General features: G+C 34.3%; 1 protein-coding gene across 1 annotated transcript in view; it reads left to right on the forward strand.

Annotated features, from left to right (window-relative positions):
* Positions 1 to 27,501, forward strand: part of NBEA (neurobeachin) — a 414,406-nt gene that overhangs the window by 199,377 nt on the left and 187,528 nt on the right. Inside the window, exon 39 of the mRNA XM_026862195.1 lies at positions 24,262 to 24,386. Within this exon, the coding sequence (XP_026717996.1) occupies positions 24,262 to 24,386 (125 nt within the window). The remainder of the gene's footprint in view (positions 1 to 24,261; positions 24,387 to 27,501) is intronic.

A 27,501-nucleotide genomic window follows, 5' to 3' on the forward strand; every position in this document is an offset into this window, starting at 1 on the left:
AACACCATTGTCAGTGCAATTCAATTTAGAGCTAATTATGTGTCTCAGTTTACAGTATCCAGGTGTTGCCTACCTTCTGAAACATTCCCGTAGACTTGGATCAATGAAAAGTTTTTAAATGTCACTGTAGTGAGTGCACTCAGTGGATTTTACTCTCTAGTATATGGCAAAGAAGGGAAATTAATATGCATAATGTGTATTAATATGTATTAAGATCAGGAATTAAGAGATAAAAGTATTGTAAAATGCTGTTTCATTTTGTGTACTGCATTAAGTGATTCTTCTCTCATGCATTCATTTGTACCATAGTATGAGTTAAGTCACAATGTATAGTTTTTGAGATTGTTTTCAGCACTGTTGCTTAATTATTTGGGGTTTTGTAGTTTAATTATTTATTTTAATTTTTGCTCGTACAAATTACAGACTTGGGCATATTTTTTAAGCAACTGAGTAATGCAGGAATATTTTGCATATGATTTTGGGGGTGAGTGAGAATTGGTTTTTTGTGGGTCAAGAAAGCAATAGGAGTGAAAAAAATGATGTGTTATTTCCATGATCTAAATGTTCTGCAGCAGTAGCAGCAGCTGAGCAACTCACTGTTATTCAATGCTACATTAACTTTTCCATTAATGCTGGTGCTGTAAAATATGAAGCCCTTAAGCATTGTGAAGTTGCTGCCTGATTTCTGTTCCTTTACATGGCTGCTGTATATTTGCATGTTACAACCATTATATGGATAATCACCATCATTACTTTTTAGAAGGTCATTCTCTTCTTATTCTGAATATAGTTAGATATAGAAAAGCCCTAAGAAACGAAAGAGTCTTTAAACATATTCACTGCAAATGCTGACTTTTTAGTTATTTGCAACTATGATTATATGATGGCAGCCCAAGTGTCAACAAGATACTTTGCTTCTGGATTTTTCTTTCTTTCTTCATTAAATAATAATAATAATTAAAAAACAACAACAACAACAACAAACCACAAAGAAAACTAGAGACCACAAAAGACCTATTTTTTCCCCCATTAAAAAAATGAAGCAAAACAATCCTGTTATGGGGCATATTATTTTTCAGAAATTATTAAATGTTATTTTGCACCAAGATAAATTTTTGTTATGTAATAAACATAATTATATTTTCAAAAGGCTGGAATTTTTTTAACTGAATAATATATGGAGATTGGAATTATGGTTATTCAAATTTCTTGTATTTTTAAAATATTTGTTGAAAATATATTTATGGGAATAGTGAATTTAATAAGCGCCATTAAGAAATCAGAGCATCAATTCATGGCTCTTTCAACCAAGACATACCAACCATTCCATCCACTCTCCCCTCCAGAATTCACAGTACAGTTTATATGGGAAAGCAAGATTCTTTCCTCAGCTATGAAAGCAGTCACTTTATGCCCTAAATAATGAAGTTATAATCTTGGTGGTGCCAGTGAGGTGACACCTCAACGTGGAATAAATCATTTCAGTCTTTATCTGTCCTCCTTTTTTTCCCCATCTGTAATACATGACTTATGGTACTTTGCTAACAGAGTGATTTGAGATCTGTTGATGGAAGAAAAATCCCTAAAAATAGTTCTTAATATCTTAAGAGAAAGGTTTAAAATATTTAGTGCTTCTTTGCTTTATTTTTAAACATTATTTAGCTGTGTAGTTCTTTAATGAGTTTCTGTTGTGTTCCCTTTTTTGATGGTTAAAATCACCAGCATCTGAATAATAACAAGATGAATTTGTGTAATGGCTCACAGAGTCCTTTCTAGCTGCATGTAGCCATGGCCACTGCACTAAAGATTCAATTCTAGCATTTTCGTAACAGGAAAAGGCACATCTGATTTGACTAGCAAGACCTTACTTCTTTATTCAGTCGAATTATTTTGTTTCTTTTCTGTAGTTTTCTCTCCCACCTCTCTATCTTACAGAATTTTAGGGATACTAATTTTCTTTTTCAAATTCAGGTATTTTGACATTAGTGTTATTTGATTTCAGGTACAGATAGGAAGATTAGTATCCAAATGCTAGATATAACATTCTGTATTCTATAAATAGGCAGATTATCCATATTGAGCCCTAAGACTACAAAGAAATTCTACCCTGCTTTCATGACGTTACATTCACCAGAAAGTTTAGAATTTGTTATATTCTTTCCATTATGAAAATATTGCTATTATTTCAAGAATTTCACTCAGCATTTAACTTAATCATTTAGGAATTTTTCGCAGTCCTGTTTAGGAATGGCATTGTGTTACCAGCACATGTTCTGACTGTGCATTTACTAAACTAAACCCTATTGGGTGTTGAATTTCATTCCTGGACTGTGTCCTTCCAACATAGGATTATGATTTTTCTCATTTATTTCTCATATGCTGCCAACAAAATTATTTTTCACTTTTATCCTGGGTGTATTTCCTCCTAAAACCTGTTTAGTGTCCTTTCTGTATTGATGCCCTAGCTGGATAGTGTATCTGTATTTACAAGCAGCAGTGTGGCACTCAGAAATGTTTGTGGTCCTGTTAGGCAGCTCACAAAGGGTCCTTTTGGGAATGGAAAAGAAAGGGGTAAAGAAAGTCTTTGATTCAAACTTGTACATTATTTTTAAGCTTTTTCTTTCAATTGAATAAGATAGAATTGATGAAATACTTTGGAAAAAGAAAAGCTGCACAGTTAAAAATTGTCTTACAAATTCACACAATTGTTGTAATTCAGTCTTTATATTAGTTTGAATGGGCTGTCATAAAACTCAGTAACTACATATGAGCAAATTAACATATAAAAACATAGTGTGGTTTGAATACCCAGGAACAACAGAGCCCTTAGATATCACAAAAAGATTAGAAAAGCCTAAAGTGGATAAAACCTAATGTGCTTGTGTAAATAATATTGTCATGTAAATATAGGGTAAAGATTTTTGTTCCATGAAATAGCTGTTTCTACTTTAAGAATTTGTTTTTTCTTTGATATCTGAAAAAAAAAAAAAATCCTCCTCCCTGAAGCATTAAGTAGTTCTAGGTTTAGGAAGAAATTTAGTGTAAGAATTTAATATTCACTGTAACTGAATATTTTAACTTGAAGTTCTAATTTGTCCTCCTATTCATTAAAACTGAAAAGAATCTCAAGATACTTGATCAAAAACAGGGGGGATTTTATGATCTTCCTTAGTATGAATCCAGTTAAACGATTAACAATGTAAGTCAGACTCTGAAATGAAAAGGCAAAAATCTGTTATTCAGAATGTCATTTTAAAAGTGATTAGCTGTTATCTGGGAAAACAGATTTCACTTCACTCAGTAAAGCACTGTATTTTGTTGAGAATCAAAGTTTACAAAATAAATTTCAATATTTTGTAGTATGGCAGGTGATGAATGTTCTTCCACAGAGGTTATATCAGAAAATCAATATTTGCAAAATTGAAACAGTATAGGTTTGTATTGATCCATGTGGCTAAATCAAAATGAAAGGCTTTGTAACAGCTTTCTTAGACAGCCTGCTACCCAGTAATGGCAAACTATCAATTTTAGCTTTCTACTGATAAATCAGCTTGAAAATTGGATGTCAAATATTTTTTTTTTACTGAAGTAGTGATTTTTTTCTGCCCTCTAACCTTTCTTGATGTGTTAGATTGGTTTATAAGACTAAGCTCTGCCTTTTTGAAAGCGCTTGTCAAAACTGACATTTAGATATATTTTGAAACAAACCCTAAACTCTTAAAGCCTAATTTTGTCTACTAGCTTGCTCACTGGTAATCCTATGTGTGCACCTTTGTGTAAACAAACATGAATATATGTTGAATACTGAAAACGACATTGATTTAATACTTCAGGTATATATGTTTCTCTCTTTCTGATCTCTGGAGTTCACAAAGGTCAGGTCTTCAGCTACAGCTTTTAGAAACTAATGCTCCAGAAACTATTTTAGCTTTCAGTGGTTAAGAAGATTGATTTTTCTTTAATTGACTGATTTTCTTTTTTATTTTGTGTTAAGTGAGACTTTATGAAATTATAACAAGAATGTCAGTTTCAGCTGCAGGTTGCAACATGTCCTGTAGAAGTCCATGGTTGCTCATTTCGTTTGATGATAGAGAAAAGAGGATACATTTGCTCTTACTCAGAATATAGATAGCAAAATCCTTTATAATGGTGGGGGGAAACCCTTTAATCTGGGTCAAATGCAGTAGTCTTCAGTGACAGTTGACAGTGCCATACCTTCATGTCTGTACAGCAGAATATAAGTTAGCTCAACTGGGTATTGATTGTGAAGTTTGCTGTTGTATAATTACTTTTGGCTGTAGAAAAATGTGGTGTGTATTGATCTAGATGGAAGCATTTGACTAGCAGTTTCCCTTGACTAACAGTGAGTGTCATCTTTCAGCCATGATAAATGGTCACACTCTGGGTCAGCATAATTACTTGGTGGTGAAATGAACCTCCTGTACCCTTCTCCCTCTCACACCAAGGAACCGCCATAATCATCTTTATCTGAAAGCCATGATTTAGTGAACTAACCAACCCCTTAAAGTCCTTTCCCTGCTCCCCACAGTATGCCCACTTTAACTGTGGCTCTATACTATTATTTTAAAAACTAAACTGTTCTGTTCTGTATCCACAAATATGATTTTTTTTTTTTCCCTAACCCCTGTCAGTTGACCTAGACCTGCAAGAGTCCAGCTCTTGCGACAATCTTTTAATCTTTATGTTTAGTGTTTATGTACAAAAAGGAGAAAGATTAAAGTGTTCATTGTTTTGGCACACTGCTTTTTAAGTCTTGGAATCAAACATTATTAATGCACTGGTAAATTATTAGTGTACTGCAGTGAAAACTGCCATATGAATTTATTGTCAGTAGCCCTTTAATTTTATAGAGTAATGTACACTCTGGATGTGCTGTCTTTTGAGAACAGATGAGGATATCTTTTCACAATATGCTGCTAGAACAGCTTCATTTATAATAATTTTGCACCTCATTTAATAACAGTTTTAAATGTGAGATGTTTTTAAAGTATTAGCCATTTTTCTGTTTGCATGTACATTGAGTAGTTGACAAATATTTTATCAGAAATAAGAAAGTTGTATTTATTGCTAGAACAGAAAACTGTGATAATTCATATTGTTTGGCACCTTTTTAGTGGGGAGTTTTCAATTTGTTATCAATATTTCATTAAAACTTCGTAGCATGTTGTTGAAAATGGATTTGTGTTTACTTGCCAGTAGTGTAATATGGCCCTGGGGTAATGACTTTTTGTTAAGTAATGTTAGTTAAAGAAAATCTGGCAATAGTTTTAGATCATATTAAGACAGCTGTGAAGGGTTTGGATAAAGGTCATTTTCAATGATTGTGCTTAGTTAAATAAATGTGAAGGGTTTCACAATGGGAATCTTGCTTTTCAGTATGCTGTCATAAATTTCCCTTTAACACATCTGGGAATACGAAGTAAAATGTAGTTGTTTCTGCCTTGAAGGCAATGTATTTTATATTTTCCTTGCTTTGTTTGTTTTCCCCTTATAATGCTGTTTATTCACATAACTAGAGTTCAAAGGTTTTACTTTGTCATAAATTAAATCTTCTATTTCCTGACAGTTTGTGGGACCCGCTGGATATAATTTTCAAATGGTTGTAACTTGAAGATTTTTTGTTGAGATTTAGTCATTAAAAGTGTTAAATTTTCTGACAACTCAGCCTCTATTGTGACCCTGGTTCATTGCTTGCTCTCTCCCTTGGCCACAGCTGGCCTCTTGCTGTTCACAGCTGAAAAGTGAAATCAATGCTGGGTCTAACAAAATGCAGATGAAAGCCATTCTGATCATATATAGTCATTTCCCGTAATTTTATCAGCCTTCAGTTTCTTAAATGATCTCTGGAAATCATTGTTTGTTCATGTGAATACAATATCGAATTTTGTGATAAAATGTCCTGTCTTTCTGAAAAGTAATACTTTCTTAAGCATTAGTAGTGATATACAGCTCACATTGCCATAGCATGACTGTTTAAAATACCAGGGTGCTCCTTCCCCTGTTCCCTCTTGAAGGGAAGCACTACGTATCAAAGCCCGTCAAAGAGCTGCTGGCTGAATACTGCCAGCTTTGAGCCTTTGGAATCTTGCAAATTGAGGTTTTTATGTTCTACAAGGCTCAGAGCTGGAAAGTAAGAACTCTTACCATGTGTCAATCCACATTGCCATTGATCTCTCATCCTTTTTATTTTTATTTGAGCAAGATTGGTAGGAAAGCTATGTTGCAGTTAGAGGTGGCAGCGTATGATGTAGCTTAATGCTTCAAAGGTCATGGAACTACAATGAGTTTGATGGAAAACAGCCTTTCTCCTTATTTTAAATGGTTCCTGCTTTGATTACAGGCATTTATTATAATTATCAAGAGATTAGTCTGTTGTTATAGAATCCTTGTAATGGAACCATTTAAAAGGAATATAATGGCAGTTTATTGGATTTTGCAAAGGAAAAGAGAACAGATAAAGTGGTGTTTTTTAAATGGATCAACCGCTGCCCTAAGCATAGTGATTTTTTAATTTTGTTTAACTTCACATTTATTTTTGTTTCAGTTTTCAGTTACATACTAAAGAAGTCACTTTTTTTCAAATTTTTTGTATTATTTTTGATATTTGTAACATTTTCATCACAGTCTAACTCTACACAATTTAGCTGTTAAAGACATTCCTTCCATACATGATCTTAAACTATACATATCATAGAAAGTGTACTGTCCTACACGGCTGCTTTGTGATTTTATTAATATATCCATTTTTAAAATGGCAACAGAAAATAATTGTTGGTCAAAAATATTATATAAAAAGTTGTGAATTCTATATTTCATCAGTTGAAGTGCAGTTAGGGTGATTTGTCTTTTACATTAGCAAAATACCATAATATTGATGAATCTTGGTGAATTTCTTTCATGTTTATCTTGATTTCTCCTATTTAACAATGTAGTGTTTTATTTACTGCACTTACTCCAAAAGAGTAAATGTAAAGATTATAAATCAGTCATCTTATTCAAATGTTACAGAATACTATTTGTGACCTGACAGTGAATATAAGTACTAGATGACATTTTAAAAAATTAAAAGCTCATAAAAGTAGGGGGGGGTTATACTAAAATTAGTTTATATTTCAAGACCAATTAATTTTGCAAAATGTTTATGTCTTACCCTTGGTATGGACACATTCAAAGGTTTGAGCCAAATTTGCATTCTTCTAAAGAATAATTGCAGACCCCAAATCCTCCTGATGAGAATGTGCTGTCCTATGCTGTTAGCTGAGCAATGGCATGAGATACTTAGCACTGCTGTTAACCTGGGGAAGAAAGTTAATTGACATGGGGCTACTTTGATGGCACGGGGGAATCAGCCCCAGAATAACAGTGGAAAACAATATAACAGCAAACTACAAGAATCAGATTACAAGTCTGCTACTCCAATATCTGTTCATTGCCAGCAGAGGAGGCCTAGGGAAGAGTGTAGTATTTCCCTAGGTGACTTTATCATGATACTCCCCCAGCATATCCTCCCAGCTTTCAGCAAATTGTAGCTCAGTGACTTCCTGAGCCAGAGGTTTGAGTTTAATAACTTTTGGTGGGTTTTTTTCCCCCAATATGAAAGGAAATGTCTAATCCATTTAAGAACTCATGTAACATTCTACTGTCCGTGATATGGCATAGCACTGAGTTTCACACCTTGAGTTTGTTGTGTGAGAAATTCACACAAAGTGCACTTCCATTTCTTTTGAACTTGTTGCTTGATAACTGTGTGTTCTACCTAGATATTTTCTTATGAAAATAGTGAGTCCTTGTTGCTGGTTCACCATCCTGGAGCCATTCATAATGTTAAAGATCACTGTTATATACCCCTCAGTAATGGCTCTGTTCTTTAGCAGGGGAGGTCTGAAATGACCTTGTCCACCTTTCTGGAGGCTCTCCTAGCAGGCTGTTCTTATTCTGGAGCAAGTCTCTGTTAATTTTTCCAGCTGGAGCTATTTTAGTTTGTGTAATAGCCAGAGAGAAGAGAATGACATACACATGTACTTGCTTCTCGCTCATTCCTCACCCACCCTCCCCCATCTGCAGTGTGCCAGGTTGTAGCTTTATTGCCATTAGGAAGCTAACCAGGGATAACCAAAGCTTCCTCAACCAAATCCACACATCTATGCTGACTCAATATTTTCAAAAGGGGAGAAATAGTAAAGGCTGGGGTTCTGAATTGGAGCAATGTGGCAAGAGATGAGCCTGGGCCTGAGACATATGGTTGTAGTCCTTTCATTCCCCATTCCAGTTAATGTTTTGCTAGTGTAAAATGAGATAGGATCATCAGAAAAGGCTGAAAGTGTCCATTCCACAAAACTCTGGTGATTCATGGGGGAAGCATGTTGTGTCTGCCATAACTTTTCATGTATAATTGTATTCACCTTCAGATCAGATCAGCTGTAACAGTCTAGGCACAAATTATTATTGGTGTGTATGTTTGAGAGAGAAACATTTTGTTGACAAAGCCTGAAAAAAAAAAATAAAATCTGATTTGCTGTCACAGGCTTTCAGAGTATCTCTGGAATATTGCAGGCATAATGCTATATAGTGAATTACATTCTGGTGTCTTTGGACATTGGTGAAGTTAGAGTATATGTGTATTTCACAGTACTGAATAGTGGTTTCTCTATTTTTTGATACTCAGTGTATAAATTAAAAATGCTTTGCTTGCAAATTTATTTTGAAAATTAAGGAGGGCAACCATGATTCTTCCCCTAGTGCATACAACTTGAGCACTGAATGACATATAGTGACTCTTGGGGAAAAAAATTAATCTGGGAGTAGAGACTGCCCAAAGCAGGAAGAGATTCCTCTTCATCTTTCTAAAAGTATCCACATAGTCCTATTGCTGGGTCTACTGTTGCTTTAGGATCATTGGAGCATTATCACTGTTATGCTCATTTTATTTTGTTATTTTGATACGCTGCCAACATTGTCCTATGGAACACAAGTAGAACACAGATTTTTTTTTCAAAAATTTCTGTCTCAAAAATTTTTGAAAAGCATTTAATATCAGAAAGAGCAATGCTCTAATTGGAAAAGCACCAGAAAAGCATTTAATATCAGAAAGAGCAATGGTCTAATCAGATTGCTTTCTTCTGCTTAATTTCAGAGACCTGTGACAGGCAAATGAATGTTTTGGAGATGTTTCCTGTATTTTCCTTCTACTCTGTTTGAATTTTCAGTGTTTGTTGTGAAGCTGTCTGCTCTAAAGGCAGATTCTGAATGGTTCCATGTCATCAGCCATTTTCATCATGGCAGAATAGGCCCTAAGGGAAAAAAATGACCAAGTCTATGCATTTGTGACTATTAACTGGTGACGGATAAAACTTTAGCAAATTAGTGTCTGAGAAGGCTCTATTATTGAGAGTTAGTTCAGAACTTTGTGTTACCTTGAGTGTGAGATTTTTAGTGTTTCGTTTCTACCACATTAGCCATGATGAAGGCTGCGCAGAAATTTAAGAGTTATCAGCAAAGAGGTCTTTGTTGTGCAAGGACTGGTGGTCCTTCTGCTGGCCAAAGGCTGATCAGACAGGATCAACAAGACTCTCGTGTAAAGATATTTTGGCACGTGATCTGATTAGTGATAGGGAATAAGTTCTGAATCATACTGCCTTCTCAGTAGTCACGAAATCACTACAGTCACAGACAAATTGCAGTTGTTAACGGTATTTTTTCCATTATCAGTCTGTTGAGTTACACTGCCTGTTTAGAAGATAATATTGCTGCTATCAGGAATTAATTCTTAAGACAATGTTGTAAGTGTGGTGGAGTGTAAAGCAAGAGTATTTTCATAGCATTGTATGTAGTTGTCAAGGTACAGCTGTTATTTTCCTAAGCTCTCCCTGAAGCTAAATAATGGATATATTACACTTTTTTTTTTTTTAAGGGATAAGATAAATTTAAGCAGAATGCTCTTTTTTTTTTTTTAACACAATTTTTTGTGGGTTTTTTTTTTTTTTTTTGGTGGGTTTTTTTTTGTTTGTTTGTGTGTTTGTTTTGTTTGGTTTTGGTTTTTTTGGGTTTTTTTGGTTTTTTTCCCAAAGCAACACAAGTAGCTTTTGATAAATTCAGTGTTAAACTAGAAAGAGCAGCTGACTTCTTGGTCTATAATTCAGCTTTATTACTCCATGTGAGGCTATTGCTATTAAAACAATAATAGATCCATTATATATTGTGCCTTGGTTTGTATGTGGAGTTTGGAACCACATAACTAACTGCAGAGATTACAGAACATCTACTGAAAGACAAGGATGCTTCAAGTCAATGGTTATATGAGTATGACTAAAGCAACTTAATTTAGGTAGTTTGGAAAAAGAAAGACTCATGGAAGGTCTTAATCTAAAAATATCTATCAGCAAAATCATATAGAGGAATGAACAGAACTATTTGGTCTTTTGCTGATAGCGCAATTAAACATTAGGAAAAAAAAAATAACAGAGTTGTTGAGCAATACAGAATACAGACCTGATGTGTATATTCACACACCTAGTTCCATGTTGCTTTAGTTGCTTAAATAAAGAGTGAGATACTAAACCAAACCAATTCTAGAACTGTATTAGAGATTTTGTTTAATTAAAAGTCCTATAAAACATGAGATGAGAATAGAATCTACATTCATTTTCTGTATAGAAGATTAATAATCTTTCAGAGTGATTTAGCAGCTTCTCACGCTGGTGTCAATTTGATCTATTTCTTACTAGGCATGGTGGAAGCTTTTCACTAGTTTTGGTTTTTGGTTTCGTTGTTTGCTTCTTAAAAAAAAAAGGTCTGGTGTAGAAAGCAGAAAAAAGTTAAAAAAGTAACCCCAACTAAAGACTTATTTGTAGGTAATAAATACCAGTTTCTATGTATCTTTGCCTATCAGTGTTCAATCTGTAGTGTAAAAAATTACATTTATATTCTACCAGTAGCTTTAAAGCATTTTCTCAAATTTTGGTGGATTTAAGCCCCTAACATATGTCCTATAACATGTCTCATTTTAAATATGTTGTTGACTTCAATGTGCTTTCTCATAGGCTTATATTTAAATTCATACTTCTTTCTAGAATTGGGCATAAATTACTTTTTTTTAAAAAAAAGTATGTATATACTACAACACAGATTCAGAGTCTAAAATACTGTTGATTTTTTAACATTGTATTATGCATAACAGAGTATTCTGTTTTTAAGTATTTAACTGTAAGACTTCCTCAATTGCTTTAATAACAGAGTCTGACTTTTGTGCCAGCCTTTTTTTCACTGCTTGAATTTATACAGTTTTTGTTTATTGAATGTATATAATTTTATGTTCATTATTTTGTATCAGTCCAAAAGAATTTTATTTCCAGTAAGCCATTTACAGTCTGAACCTGGGGATTTTGAATGCTGACCCTCTGATTCTCCATTGCTTTTATAGCAATAAAATCATAAACCTGTTCTTTAAAAGAGGAACTTCAAAGTATTTTTTTAATTATTATTATTTACACAGAGAAGATTATTTCTTTGATTTTTGTCTATATTGTATTTCAGGATTCCCTTTAGCAAATCAATCAGGTGGTGAAAAAGACACCTCCATGTAACTTCTACTTGTAGTAGTATAAGACTGGGGGAAGTCAATCAGCCACTTTCTCCAGTTCTCTCATTTAATGGGATCCATATAGCCTATAAATCTCATTTTCTCTATCCTGCCTCTTGGATTTCACTCAGTCATGTGAATTCTCTGACCTGATCATTCCCTTGACAGTTCAGTGCAAGTCTTAGATGCCAGATTCTTTTGTGAGAACCCCAAGTTTTTACTTTCTCTGGCTGTTGAGACCTTTGTTACTTGAAAAAAGAACAGTAGGTTTCCTATCACTCAGCTTTTCACGAGGTGCAACTAGTTCTCTCCATTGCCTATAAAATGGGCCTGGTCAAAATTTCAGTAATGTTGACATCTTAAGTTAGATAAAAGGAACTCAACTCAGCTATCATTTGGCATAATTTGACAACCTTAATCTTCCAGTAAATTGCAACTGTTAATTGCTAGTATTAGCTTCCCAATAGCTGAACTGTGCCTCCCAAATTGCAAGAAAGGAAAACAAGTTCTACCAGGTCGTAGAAAAAGCAGTTGCCAAAAATAAGGTAGTAGTCAACCTTGCAGCATCTTCAAACATAATTTCTGTTGAGCTGCACAGAGGAGATCTGAAGCAGCTAGATGAAGCAAGAAGTTCTAAAAGAATGAAATTGTTGAAGAAGGGAGAGCTCAGACTGCATTTTCCCCCAGGTTGGTGACTAGAGATTGGAGAACCTCTGAGGCTGACATGACCTGCTCCTGGCTCTTAAGCCACATGTGACTTTTCAGCACTTTAAGATCAACTCTTTCCAGGGCCTATGGCACGAGGAACTTTGGTAGAAAATATTCTGGATGATCCAGATTCACAGCTCAGAGAAAGTAAACCAAAAACTACCATCACCAAATTGCCTTCAAACCCAGGCACAGACTGAGTCGAGCTCCATTTTGTCTCACTTTTTTCCCACTTTTGAACTACTCCTAGAATGATGTGTCTTCTCAACTTGTAGCTCGTATTTCACAGTTATGTGAAGTTTTTGATTGTTGCTTTCTTGGATCAGGAAATTTGGCTACCCATGCTCTTGAAGGGAGAGCAGCACATCCTTCTGTTACCAGATACATGGTTCCTTCCCCCATCAATTGTTTACCTCAGTACTTATCCAGTCAGTAAACTTACCTTTCTGATGTAGTAATAGATGAATTTGAACTCCTGTTCTTATTTCTCATCTTCCATGACAGCTATGGCAATAAAGTCTTAAAACAAAAAAAAGGACCAAAACCCTACAATGAATGTGTAAAGGATGAAATCAGCTTAATTAGCAAGGTTGAGGATTGTAATTCCTCATGGTGATTCTACACAGAAAAGCAGTGGGGTTTTGTATAAGTTTATTAAACTGCTGCTACTGACTTTTCTTTATCTATAGAATTAATTTAAGTAAGAACATACAGCCAAGTATAGCCAAATATACATTCTATACTATATTTGTAAAGCGTATCCCTATAGCAAATCATACTACAAAAGTACATGGAAAATGCAAAATATACATGTGGTCAGGTCACAGATTTGTGCTACAGACAAGGGAAGAATCAGCTATGTCTCAGGATTATCACACAGAATTGCTGAACAGATTAAGTAGCTAAAAGGAAGGGAAACATTAAAAAATATATCCAGAATAATGGATTGTCAAAAATACTTTGTGTGCAAACATTGTTTGAAGCCCATGCTGCTTGTTATTCAACACCCACAAAAACAGAGATTTTTTTTTTTCAAGGCAGAGAACAAGGAAGTTTTAATTGTGTGTTGTCTTTTTTTTTAATGTCATGTCTGCTTCTTCTCCCATGAGTTTTGCAGAGCCAAAAATAAATCATTAGGTCATGCTGATATATTTTGGGATGTTTTATAGAAGACTGTTTCTATACTTCTAAAGAACCTCTTGACTGTCAGAAATAAAGTATAAATAGAACAGTTTTGATTTACTTGCCAAGCTGGTTTCTTAGCTCTTACAAAAATTCCCAGGAACAAAAAAGATCAAAGTTAAGATTATTTCAGCATTTATTTGATAGTATTGTAAACATGGTCTCTATTAAAAATTCTATAGCACTCATGACTGTGCCACTTGGCAAATGTTTGTTTCATCAATACAAGTTGTGTTTGTGGACAGGAATAACTGTTTATACACCAGTCAAGACATATCCACTAATTGAGCCAGCATGTCTTATTTCAATTCTTAAGAACAATAGTAGATTTAAAACTAGGTGTCTGTCTTAATTTATGCTGTACTTCCAGATGATACTTAGGAGAAAAAAAAAAAAATCTGTCCCAAAAAACTTGCAGAAAGTGTAAAACTTCAGACTTCTATAAATTTTGAATTCAAATATTCCAATTACCAAGCTCAAAACAGCATTCTGCAAAAATAATTGTTCTGTTAAAATGGTGTTTTATTAGACTTTCATTTTAATAAACAAGTCTGCATGATGGAAATTAAAATAATTGCCTAGGTAAAACTTTATTATTTATTTCTTAGATTTTGATACTGTTGCTGTTCATTGATAGGCCTCAAGGAAGCTAATTATTTAATCTCAATGCCACATTTATGTTAGCTGTCTTTAAACAGCTGCAACTTGAATAATTTATAAAGGTTTGAAGCAGCAATTCATTATGGGTTTTTAAGAAATAGTATTGCAAAAACCTGTGTGTCTTAGTTTTAGAATAACACTTTGAAAATATTTAGATAGAACATTTTTTCTTTCTTCTAATTAGATGTTTTGAGACACTAAATTTCTATTCCTGGATGCCATAGCCTTCAAGCCATGACTTACAAACACTAGTAACTAATGAGATAAAAGTACAGCTCTAGATTTTTTTGTCAAGTCATTGCTGGTTTGCATTGAAACTGGACTGTAATTCTTATGTTCAGTAGCTTATTCAGTAGTTCTTTTACAAGAAATTCAGACATCTTAATCTGTGTATCTGGACTGGAGAAGATAGTCGGGGCATATTAGCATATGCCTTATCAGTAGTCACATATGTTATTCCTGCTTACAAGTCTGAACTTTTACTGTTTGACCTTTAGGCAAACCAGTGAGACACCAAAGTTTTCAAGGCTCCCACAAACTGTCTTACTTAGGATGCCCACTTTGAAAACTTGGGACTATTTCTTCCATTGTTCAAGCACAGCAGCCCTAACTGAAGCAACTTTTAGCTAGTGTTTAACACTGCTAGAACTGCAGATAAGTCACAAAAGCCTAGATTTGAGAATATTTAACATGATAGATAACAATCTTGAAATAAAGAGTAAATTTTATTTTTTGTAAAAAGTGCCTGCTTCATCAGAACATTTGCAGAATCTCAGAACTTCTGCATTGGGCTGATCTGGACTGTATGCGAGTGACATTTACAACAAACTGAGGAGGAACCCCAACCTCCAGTTTTGCTTGTTGGTGTTTCTTAATGCAGTGGTATTATTGCCATTCTGAATTTAAAGGGAAAATTGCTTATGTTTTTTTTTCTTTTCAAAAAAGGTAGAAAAATCTACCTAACAAATCTAGTGGTGTTCCTTTCACTCAGAAGCAAAATATCCTCAGTTACATAGGTAGAGAAGATAGCATTTGTGCAGAAGGCAAAGGAGGACAGTGTCTCTGTGAGATCTGAATAAATTTTCTCTCTGTTTTCCTTTTTCAGTACTACACCTGAACCAAGCAAATAATACTAAAATCACCTGAGTTAGATGGGTAAGGGTTGGGTTTTTGGGGGGTTGTGTTTTGGGTTTTTTTTAATGGATTTCTGTGCAAGAAGGGAGTCAGACAATAAGATGCTATACTAGAGGCAACACATAACTACAAGAAAGAGTTCTCTTACTTTCCAGTGGTCATAACACCATCTTATTTGGTTTTTATGCAACCAGTTGTTCACCTTCCCCAGGCAGAATTGAGTCACCGTGCTTCTGACTCAAATGCGCTTGGATGTTCTTGGCTGAAAAACTGAACAGAAGTAGTGAGCCGTATTATCAGACAAATGTGGTCTACGGAATTGCTGCCAGAATAATATTTAATGTTTGAAGCTCAAGAGATGAACTACATTGAATACTTGATTCTAAAAAAAAGAACTTTGATTCTGTTAATACTTTAGGTAGTATCATAAGAACCTTTTCTATTAAAGTTAACCTTGTTCAAAAACCAGCATCTTTATGGCAAAATTAATAGTTGTCTTAAAGCATTTTCCATTTAGCTTATTAAATCAGCATTTTTCTTTGTCAAAATGAAGATAAACAAGTTATTTTCTGAGATGCTTATCAGATTTCTTATGGATTATAGCTGTGAAATGGCACAATACTTTCTAGATTATTTTGACAAAATTTCATGTGGACTCCAGTTTGTTGTGTTCAGAGAGCACTCACTTTTATTTTACTTTTAATTTGACACATAAGGTGCTTTAAAAAAATATTATTGCTACCAGCAGGTGGTATACTTGTACAAACAGAAGAGTTGCACGGAAATTTTGTTTTAAGAGTTTTATTCATCAGAAAAGAGTATTTTGTTTAAATCTTTTAGTGAAAAATTATGACGTTTTTCCCTTTCACTTTTCTAAATTAATAAAAGCCTTCAATTTTTTTTATTTTGAAAATTGATTTTCATGCTGTATTTCTTCATAGCAGGAGTGTGTATGCTGATGTCATGCTATGTATTTCTGATGTGACATTATAAAAAACATAATAGTCAAAATGTAAAATAATTAGGGTGTTTTTCTTGAAATTGAAAGATTCAATGTTTTCTCAGTGAAAATTTGACATGAAGTGAAACTTTGAGAACTTTGATATTTTGAATAAGATCTACACACTTAGCATGGAATACATTTTACTTAATTTTAGCCATCTACAATTATGCTTCTAGTCTAAGCCATTCTGTCTGTCTCTTTCTGCAGTCAGTTAAGAAAGAGAGAGGCAACCACAATACACCATTCATTCCATCTTGGAGTTCGTTATACTGTGGCACCATGGTAGTACTTATGAAATGTTAATGAGTACACCACTGTGCTGAGATGACATAACAAAAAATGCGTTACAAAGAAATCTCCTAAAATACTGTAATTCTTTCAAGACATTTTCCTAAAGTGAATTTTAACCACAATTTCATTTATTTGAAACTTGTAAAAGGCTTTCTGGGCTTTAGAGGGTTTGTTTCTTCTTTGTTTGGAGTGATGACCACCAGAAACAGAATAATTGTTCCAAACTAGAAATCTGAGTTAAGCCACAGGGTATTGTTCCATCTGCTTCTTTTCCTTTCCTTCAAAGATAATATTACTCTATGCCTTAATTTTACTAACCTTAAAATTTACTTTATTTTACTGTTTCTAGGGATACAATTTATTATTCCTAGAATTTGGTATACTTGCATTCTGTTGTTACTGATATTATGTTACTAAAAAAGCCTGTTGCGATTCTGGTGGGTCAAACGCTGACAATTTATGTATCTACTTTTTATGTTGCCTCAGTTGTTCATTCAGTGTCATTGGATTAACTAAAAGGAACTGAGTATAAAAAGTCAAAAATTTGTTTTATTTCATTTAGCTGTACTACATGTATTGTCCTACTATTGTACATTAGTATTTGGATAGATTTGCTACAGTTATCTTGCATTACTTCAAATTTATGTTTTATGTTAAATTGCTTTAATAATTCAAAAAATTCTTACCTTTAGTTTTAGTTTGTAGACATGTGGGTTATTGTCATTTCCATTGCAATTTTTTAAAGAGGTACATGGCTTTTTTCTTGTTTTTTCCCATATAGCTTTAGGCATGGTTAGTCTTATTTCCCTAAAACTACTGCTGCTTGATATGTTTACTACTTTGTAATAATATAGCAGCCGTTCCAGAATGAACATCTCATTCTGGAGATCTAAGTTTTACAAAAAATTTAGACAATCAGGATGATTCTTAGTCTTTGTGTGTTCATTATCAACTTGTTCCTTCAGACTGTATGCAATATACTAAATTCCTCAATCCGTATACAAATTGTCTGCAAGTTGTCAGACCATACAACATAATCTGGGAGTTAACTGCCTTAGAAGTTTGTGTTTCAGGTACTACCATAGCTAAAAGGAACATCTCCATTGCCACAGCTTCCCTTTCACGTCTACTGATGTTACTCTCCTTTCTGATGACTCATCTAACTGAAGATTAATACATCTGGAGAGATTTCTGGGTTTTGCTTGTTTTACTTCCCCTTTCTATTTTTCATCTTTCAAACTTCCGTGTCCTCAATTTTTTCACTGAAATTAAGTCATAAAAGCTTCAGGAGTTGGAGGGTTTCCTTAAGAGTGTCTTAAATATACCTTTTTCCAGTTCCTTAAGAAGAAAATAAAAGCCACATAAATCATTCCCTCTTTTCTGACAAGGTTGTTCTTAGAAAATTCTTCTCCAGGAATTTGGCGGATCTTTAATCATTAGTTGTCTCCTGATAGTTTTTGCTCTCTTTTCATTTGTAGGCAATTCTCTTCCTCTCAGCTTTGTCCTTCATTATTAATGCAAGACCATTAGTAACATGATAACAGGAGATAAACTGTTGTCAGTTTTTTCTTTTTGCTTTCAAAGGTGACTCCTCTGCTCCTATTCTGATGATCAGCAGCAGTATTTTCTGTTGAGTTCCTCCACGTTCTATTCCATTCTTATATCAAAGTCCGCATGAAAGCCTTTCCCCTTCACCCAAACCTTGCAAAGCTACAACACACAAATACCAATCTCTGTAAAAGTCTGCAGGCTTATGAATTAAATTCATCCTTCACAAGTGTAAACAACTTCAAAACTTTTTCTCTCCTATTTTTAAAAACTTTGACTATTCTCTGGCCTTCACAGGGGAAACCTGTGGGTCAGCTAGTATGTAATCTGCTGGTAACTTGTGCTGCATATATTACCAACTATGTTAAAATGAACCATTTTTTCCCTTTTTCTATTCATATTCATAGAATCCCAGAGATTAGCCCTAAACTTCACAGATTTCTGGAGTTCACTGCCTTAAACAAAAGTACCTCAAATTCACAACTCTCAAAATATTATAGATTATCTAACAGATATTCTTGATAACCCAGTATTTATCCATTTTTCCATCCATAATTATTCATATGGATTTCCTTCTCTACCTTCTCTTCACTTTCAGTTATTTCTATTCCACTAGTTTCCATAGTCATTTGTTTTCTTCTCACATCTCTGTTCCTTACAAACTTACTACTTCTCCATTTTTTCCAGCTCAGTGTTTCTTTTCTTTCACAAATCAATAATTAAATTTCAAACCTTGCATCTATGCTTTTCAATTTCTTTGCCTCCCAATCTGTTGTGTTTATGGTTTCCCATTTCCCAGTATCATGGAGAATACTGCTAGAAAAAACCTTTTATATGTCCTTCCTTTTTTACTCCTGCTCCAGTAAAATTTTCCAATTAATGTTATCTATTTATTTGAACCTATTACTTTTCCTTTTTAATTCTTCACTGCCTAACTGTAGACTTTTCTATCAACTCCTTTTTCATTTTTACGGCTCTGACTTTGTCTACATTTCTCCTCAAATTTCACCAATCATTCCTGTCTCATGTCTCTTCTCATTTTAATTTTTCACATTTTGGCAGCCCTACAGAGGAGGTACAAAAATACCTCTCATCTCTCATGACACTTCTGAATATGGGAGTGCTGACATGCCTTCCAGCCATGCTGCTGGGATGTAAGTCATCTAGCTGGACTGCTGTGCTCTCCACACCACATCCTCCAGCTGTCAGTGACCAGGACAGACTGCTTAACCAAATTCACAGGGAGCTCCTTTGCTTTCTGTCTCACTTCTACACATGCTACTTTGCTGCAATGATTACAAATACAAGATAAAGTGGAGAAAAACTTAGTTGTCGCTGACCATCCAGCCATCCCCCAAGAAATGCTACCCCTAACCAACAGTCTAGATATCCCTTATTTGCCTAGTGCTGCAACCACCATCCCCCAGTATTTATTGCCAGTGCCCTCTCCACCAGCTTCTTATGTTCTTCATGGTCTGTCTTCCTGCTTTTATGTCACCTCACCAGTTTGTGTACGCAACTTCATTGTATTGTACTCATATGCTAAACCATGTAACCCTACTTCCAGCAATCCATATATTATCCATGTGACTTCCCTAGGATTCATCCACCCAGTTTCTTTCAACAATTACAGTATGAAACGTCTCACACAAGAATTGAATCACCCAACATTGTATTCGTAAAAAAAAATTTCTAAAAGATTAAATATTACCTAAATTTCCCTGAGTATTTAGCATCCTTCTATTTAAATGGCAAGCTCTTTTTCTGAGACTTTTTCCCTTCTACCCTGAAACTCTGCCAGATATACTCTTGATGTTTAACAGTAATTCTTGTGAGTGTATACTTAAGAGAAGAAAAGATGTTGCTGCTTATAAGAATGCCTAAAGATTTTTTTTTACTCCTATTTATAATACTTTTTGCCATCTTTTAAAATTTTCATTGCATTAGATGTTTCTCAGGTTCATTGACATCTTTATCCCCTGTGTTGGTATTTCCAGTTTTTAGTATTACTGGTATTATTTGTTTGGTCTTATTTTTAGTTTTCAGTATTTCTAGTTTTGCTTCTGTGATTCTCTAGCATGCTCTTTGGAAAAACATAATGGAGATTTGTGATTTTTTTTTTTTAACTAATAAAGTCTTTTTTTTGTGTAGAGTAACTATACTAGTTATGTTAATTAAGACTTCTGATATTTGTTTCTGTTCATGTACAACAAGGCTTTGTTTTCTTTTAGCCACTATCATGTGGGATGTGATTTTTGCATACCTGTCTCACCATCTTGATAGAAACAGCAATCACTGTTTCTGTTTCAAGCATAGTCAGAAAAAAAAACTCATTCTAATACAATTATTGTATCTGTTGCTATACCAGTCCTGAACAGTATTTGCTCTTTCGTTGTTACAGAAGACTTTTACTACTTAGATCTTCTGGCAAATAGTTTATAATTTGGCTTGTACTTTTTAACTGTAATAAATATTACATAAGTAATAATTTGTATTTTTTGTATTTCAAATTTTCTTTTTTTTTTTTTTATGTTACACATTTTCTGTTCTTCATATTACCTTAGGGAAATGCTTTATACTTTTCCAATATACATTTTTTTCTCATTTCTCAAAACACAGTCATAATTCCACACTGTGAAAAGAATTGGTTTTCCTTTTTAAAATGTTGCATAAAAACAACCAGGACTAATTCTTGAAATTATAGATCATCAATTCCTTGCCTTTTCTATGCACTTTCCCAGTATTACAAAGACTATGGATTCTCTGACATTCTTCCAATTCTGTGACCCACCTCTTTTTCCAAACAACTTTTTCCCCTTCCCCCATGCCTGCAGGCTTGTTCCTCTTCATTCGAACTTAATCTCTTCCATCTGGCAGCCCATCCTTTGGGCTGCAGTCTGAAGATCATTCATGGACATGTGTACTGCTACTCTCCACTGTTTGTATTTGCCTCTAGTTGCTGTAGCTGTAGGTGACATATAGAAAATTGCATTTGTATGTGAACAGGAACAGGGTTTCACAGCCATGGAGCTACTGTCATGGACAATGACTGCCCACAGGATGGACAAACATGTTTAGAACAGCTAATATGCATAAGTAAAAGAAAAAACCTTCCCACACATTTCATCAGAACTGTGACTGTAGGAGTTAACAGAAAATCTTTTCAAAAGTTGTCTTTAAAAATTCCAAGTTATCAAGATGTGAAAAGGCAGGGAGGACTTTGCTGTGCAGTCTGGCTTGATACTCCTCTAAAGTGAGAGCCACACAATTTCTCCTATAAGAAGGTAATAAATTAGGCTACATGAAATTCCTTAGTCCATCTCAGTAGTCCTTGTCCCCAAATATATGGTAGTTGTGTGTGGTATGGTAGCAAAAATGTTGCACAGAATTCTGGGCAGTTGAGTTTTAGAGCAACAGGCCCTTGGGAGACTTCAAAGCAGTTTGCTTTAACCTCCCAAAGTCCAACTTGGCTATCTGGGGTAACATACCACCACTTCACTTTTCCATCCCATGCTGGCCTTTAGCAAGAGAAAATGCTGTTTGAAGTAGGAGAATGTAGACAATGAGTTGCTAATCAGGCACCAATGATGACAGTGGCAGTGGAACAGAATTTGTAATCCTTCAATAACTGTAGTAAAATAGGGTTTGTTCCATTAAAGCATGTACATTCTGTGACTGTATTAGCTGTATGAAATACTGCACATCTGAAATTTGGGCTTAAGTGTGCAACATGTGCACCACTCCAAATAAAAGTTTTCATTGTTAGTAACCTTGTAGTATCACTAGTTTTGTACCAGCCCTCACTATGATAAGGATGAAAAAGGTTTATATTGGATTATATTACAGTTTGTAAGGAAAATATCTTAACAGTTAAATATCTTTATATTGGATTATATTACAGTTTGTAAGGAAAATATCTTAACAGTTGCTGCAGACTTCTTTGGGTCATGTGTTTTAGGGTACATTTTAAATAACTGTTCAGTTAAAGAGATACAGATATATTTCTGTTTTTGAAGTATGCAGAAGCAGCTCATGAATGATGCTATGAACTTTAAGTTCTTAAAAAAATTTCATTATAGTATGCTTAATATGCACTTTTTAATTCAAACAAACCCGAATTCAACATGTCACTTAACGGGTATAAAATGGGGGAATAAGAAATTGGGTGTAATCTAGTTGGCTGTGGAAATAAGGATTATTTAAACCATGGTGCAGTCATCTGCACATTTTTGCATTCGTATCATATAAGGGTCAAGGGGATTTAGCAGTTGCAATAAAATTATCCAGTGCTCTGTGTAGGAGAAGAAACCTCTCAACATTTGTAAGAAAAAACGGTGTCATAGTACAAAACCAAAGGCTATTTTACTTAGCAAAAGATAATTGGTACTCAAGACAGCAAGATATTTCTGTCTCATAGCATGCAGGCCAGGCCATTAATGATGCATCTTTCCACCATGGGAGCTCAGAGCCACTGCCTCACCTTTACACAAGATGCTCTGAATTATTCTCAGTGAGGAAGCAGCTTCCACTGAACTCCTGAAGTTGCCTTCTCACTGCTTGTAGATAAGCAAAATGCCTGTTCTGCAAGGCAACAATGAAAGTAAAACCTTCACACAGGCTCAAGAAGCAGCATATAGTGAAAATTTCATTATGAATGCAAAAAAACCCCATCATTGACTAAAAATGATGATGTGCTGCTTCTGAAAATTTGTAAGTGGCTAGAAGGTATGCTGCTACATCCACTCCCCTTGGTGCTGTGCCCTCCAGAACTGATACAGATCTCATGACAGCTGTTAATATTTGGACAAGACCTCATGCAAGCATGAAAAAAAGTGGTTGAGTGGACTATAAAATCTTAGTCTGTTCTACATTAGCATATTTCTGCATTTCCTCTGGAAATGGCTACCAGCACATAGCTACTCAAAATGAAGGCAATATAGAAAACAGTGGCTGAAGTTACACCTGAAAAATCCAGCAAATGTATAGCCTGTAGTCGTGAGTTGAAAACTTTTCTCTTTTTTTCATCTGCCTTTTGACTACACATCTCCAAGGTTCTGCAGATAGATTGAAAATGACTGGTTTAAAGCAGTGGTTCCCTAATTATGCTCTGCAAGGTCATGATCTGCAGAATCATTTTAAGTCTATAATGTGTTCAGTTATGAGTTTGATGTTAAGGATGCATCGACAAACATATTGGGTATTTGATGGTGATCCAAAATTTTTTTAAATGTTGGCTTAAAGTACAGCTTTGCCCAAATATCCCACAGCATACTTATAAAATTGATGTGGGGAGATGTTTGAGTTGATAAGGTCAGGAAGTTGTCTGAAAGTGGAGCTAGTCATTTCTTTAGAACTGAAGTTGAATACCAGATGATTATGTATGTGTATGTTTTGACTTTAATATAGTTAGGTTAACAATGGCTTATATCATTCTACAGAACTTTACTATTGCTTTTGAATGTAAAAAGGCAGTTCAACACAAAGATGGCCATCGTTGTTAATGGCTTGTATTAGCTGGAAGCTATAAAGTCATCCTAGTACTCTGTTAGTGCTGGAATAATAATTTACCAAGACAATTACCACATGGTGGAATTTTTTTGCTGCTCTAATTCAGTGTTATTAATAATGAATAAAATTGCAATTTTCTCAGGTTGCTAGGGGCAGTGGGGAATTATTTCAATGAATATTTCAGCACATTAGTTTAATCATAGTTCCACAAAATTCAAGTGGGCAATATTTTATACTTCTAAGTTCAGTCTGCTAAGGGACCATAGTCATTAAATTGCAAACTATTTGCACTGAGGTCCATTCTATGATTTACAAGCCTTGTTAAAAACACTGTAAAAGAAAGCAAGCTGTGCCATTAATACTTGTAATTTGATGCTGCATTTGTTAATGGGCTCAGTGTGATTAATGTTTTTAGCAGCAGGCAGAACATTTTGAGACAGGCAGTGCTGAGGTTTATAATATATAAATGCATGTGAAGAAATTTTAGAATATTGTAAGTTGTAGTAATACATGTTTTTACAAGACTGTATTCCTGAAATAGAAAAGCAGCAGTGAAATTATACTATAATGTATGTAAATACAGTTCAAGCTGTGGTAGGCACTGATGTGTGTGTTCTTTCTTTCAAAGCCAACTGCATGACTTCTGGCGCTTGGATTACTGGGAAGATGATTTGCGCCGGCGGAGACGATTTGTTCGCAATGCTTTTGGGTCTACTCATTCTGATGCTCTCCTGAAAGCTGCTGTGGAATATGGTCAGTACTAACTCCTGCTTAAAAATATAGTTTATGCTTACTTGTTGTCCATGAATCCCTGAGAATCATGTGCCTTTTTTTCTAAGGACAATGCTGAGAATTCCTAGAACAACTTATTAGAAAAGGAATTCTTTCAATTCTTACACTTTAATGAACCAGAAGATTTGAGCTTGTGGCCTGTTAAATTTTCTGATCCCCAAGGGATTCACATTACACCTCTAGCATTCCCTGATGCTAATTTTGAGACACTGTAAAAGTAACTGAATTTGTCTCTCCAGAGTGACAGAACGAAACTGTTAGGCCATCAAACTAATGTGTCATAATAGTTCCACTGGAGACCTTTTGTGAATGAGGAATTAATTGTTTTTAAAAAATATCAGAAGTTTTATCCTGGCCTGTGTAATCTCAGTCAAAAGTATTTTTTTCTTCAAATCATGAAATACATAACAACTTGTTTAAAATAATAATTTTCAGTATAACTGTGATTTGAATAGTGAACTGACTCCATAGTAGCTTCAGTCTAGGAATTTAAGGATTAGATGATGTTTGATATTCAGAAAGAGGTACCTGAAGTGTAAATGACAAATAAGGAACATACTTACAAATTTCCTTATATCATCTAAAAGTTTCATATATTTCATATGTTTAGTGACTTCTGTATAGCAGACCGAACCTGAGTACTCCAATAATCTAAAGCAAATTTATTTCTCAGATTTAAGATGGGTTTCTGTCCTTTTTTTTTTTTTTTATTATTATTTGTTTGGTTGGTTTGGTTTGGTTTGGTTTTTTAGTCTGTAGTACTGAAAAAAAAAAAACAAAACAACAAAACAAACAAAAAACCCCAACCTGGGATTCTTTAGCATTTAGGAGTTAAAAATGGAAGTAATTATACACAAAGCAAGTTGAACTTTTCAGCTGATGTGTAGCCAAAGGCTAATGTTACCAGAAGTTCTGAAGTTCTGAATATGATAGATATAAAGCTAACTCTGTGTGACCTGCACATTTCACCAGCTTTTCAGGTTGTTGAGACAACTAGCCAGGATTCAAACAAGGTTAGACGTATAAATTAATATCTCTGTGTGCAGTTATACTGGCTAGTGTAATTTAATACTTATTTAAACATGAAAGCCATCATGTGCAGGACTTTAGGTCATAAACTGTTCATAAGTTGGGTTAAGGAAGACATTTACCCCAGTAAAGTATTGCATATTTGACAAAGGGTTATTTTTTCCACAATCTTGCAGAACATCAAAATTGAGATCTTATGAGAGGCAGATGCAAAACTGTACTAATTGCTGTGTTGCTTTTGTAAGGCAAATAATCATCAAAACCATTGTCTTTATGTGTTATACAGGTATGAGAACCCTTTAAAAAATAAAAATATTCTTATTAATATTTTTAATTGTGAATATGAAACTAGCATTAAAACAGGAAGAAATTGGATTTATAAATTATTACAAAGGTTTAAGCCTTGATATTATCCTGGTTTTAAAGTAACAGGAGCTTTCCATTTAGTTAGATGGACTTTGTTTCATGCCTTTATAGCAGGAATTTTGTATCTTTGGGATAAGACTGTACTCAGAGGATGCTGGAAATGGTTTTGGATGGGTTTTTTTTAAATAAGAACTATAATGCATGTTGCTCTTAAACAGTTTCAGCATGTTGCAAAGATTTCCTCCATTTATGTAGTTTCTGTATTCTAGTGTTTTAGTGCAGGTGGCAGCTGCCTGGTAGTAGAGCTAGCCTGAAAGACAAAGCTGCAACCAAAAGAAACAGAAAAACTGAAGTAGTTATAGTTTCATGTAGGATTGTTTCTATATAATGTCATACTACTCACCTGTTAGTGCATTCAACATACGTGAAAATCAAAGCTCAGATGTGTTTAGAGGTGGTAAACATCAAACTTAGTGGTTGGATAAAAATTGGAATAGACTGATGCTGTCTTGTTTGCAGAATTAAAATTCTAATTTTTCATGTATGTATTGAAATTAACATCTGGAATTTTAAAACAGCGTGCATTAAAGTTATAATTAATGGACTCTATCTAGGTGTACTTACTTTTCAGAGTTTAAACCTTTGGATTTTAATACTGAAACTTTTAGCTGACCTTTCTCTGTAAGAAAACATCCTTAACACTGATGTTATTTTTATGCCTCTTGGTGTTACTAATGAGTTGAATAATTTATGAGGTTGTCATGTGAAAAGGATTTGGTGCAGTTTGATGTACTTTTAGCCTCTGGTGTTGGAATGTGATTAATAAAGAGCTGGAGGCAGATTTTTTTTCCATAGGGCTTAACTTTCATTGTGGTTTTTTTATGAGCTTTGTTTTGATAATTTTGTTTGGAACAGTTTGATAGTAAAATGCGCCTAGCTTCCAAAAGTAAGCATGATATCACACTACAGAAGGAATTTAAAGCATTTTTTAAAATCATACTGCATAGTTTTCCAGTAACAGATTTTTTCCTGACCTCAGATACTTTGTTTGTGAGAAATAAACTATTCATCAAAGCATTATTTGTTGGGCTTTTGTTATATTAATAACACTTTTTCATCTTGACTGATACCTCTAGTACAAGTAAAGCTATTTTGAGCATCAGTAAAATAGTGGAAACATCTTACAAGTTTTTGTTATCTACATTGACTGTCAGTTATCATTTAGGATTTTGTGCATAAATATTGCAGTGGAGGAATGTTTAGTCAAAGCCTAAGTCAGCAAGCTCCTCAGTGTCTACGATCAAAGGCATCAACTTAAATAAGTCTGATCAGGCATTGCAGAAGAGGGCAGACAGTTTCAGCTGAGCAAAAATCACAGAGCAAAGATGACAAAATTAATCAGTCATTTCTTTGGCAGTAAATAATAAGATATGCTGAGGACTGCAGATGAGAGAATTTTCAGATTCCTTGGAGATGTGCCTCTTAACACCTGATTTATCTAAGCTTGTGCAGCCATCAAGATATGACCTTGATAAATAAAAAAGTGTTCTAGAGCTAGTCTAGTATTAAATCAGAGTTGATGTTGGAGGTATGGATACTGTAATTATATAATACTTGCAGTCATCAAGGAGTAGAAGAGTCTTGGAAATTAAAACTGTCTGTGATCTATATGTTTGGTTTA

Source organism: Athene cunicularia (genome assembly GCF_003259725.1).
Source record: "Athene cunicularia isolate RWA chromosome 1 unlocalized genomic scaffold, athCun1 chr1_part1, whole genome shotgun sequence".
NCBI lineage: Eukaryota > Metazoa > Chordata > Aves > Strigiformes > Strigidae > Athene > Athene cunicularia.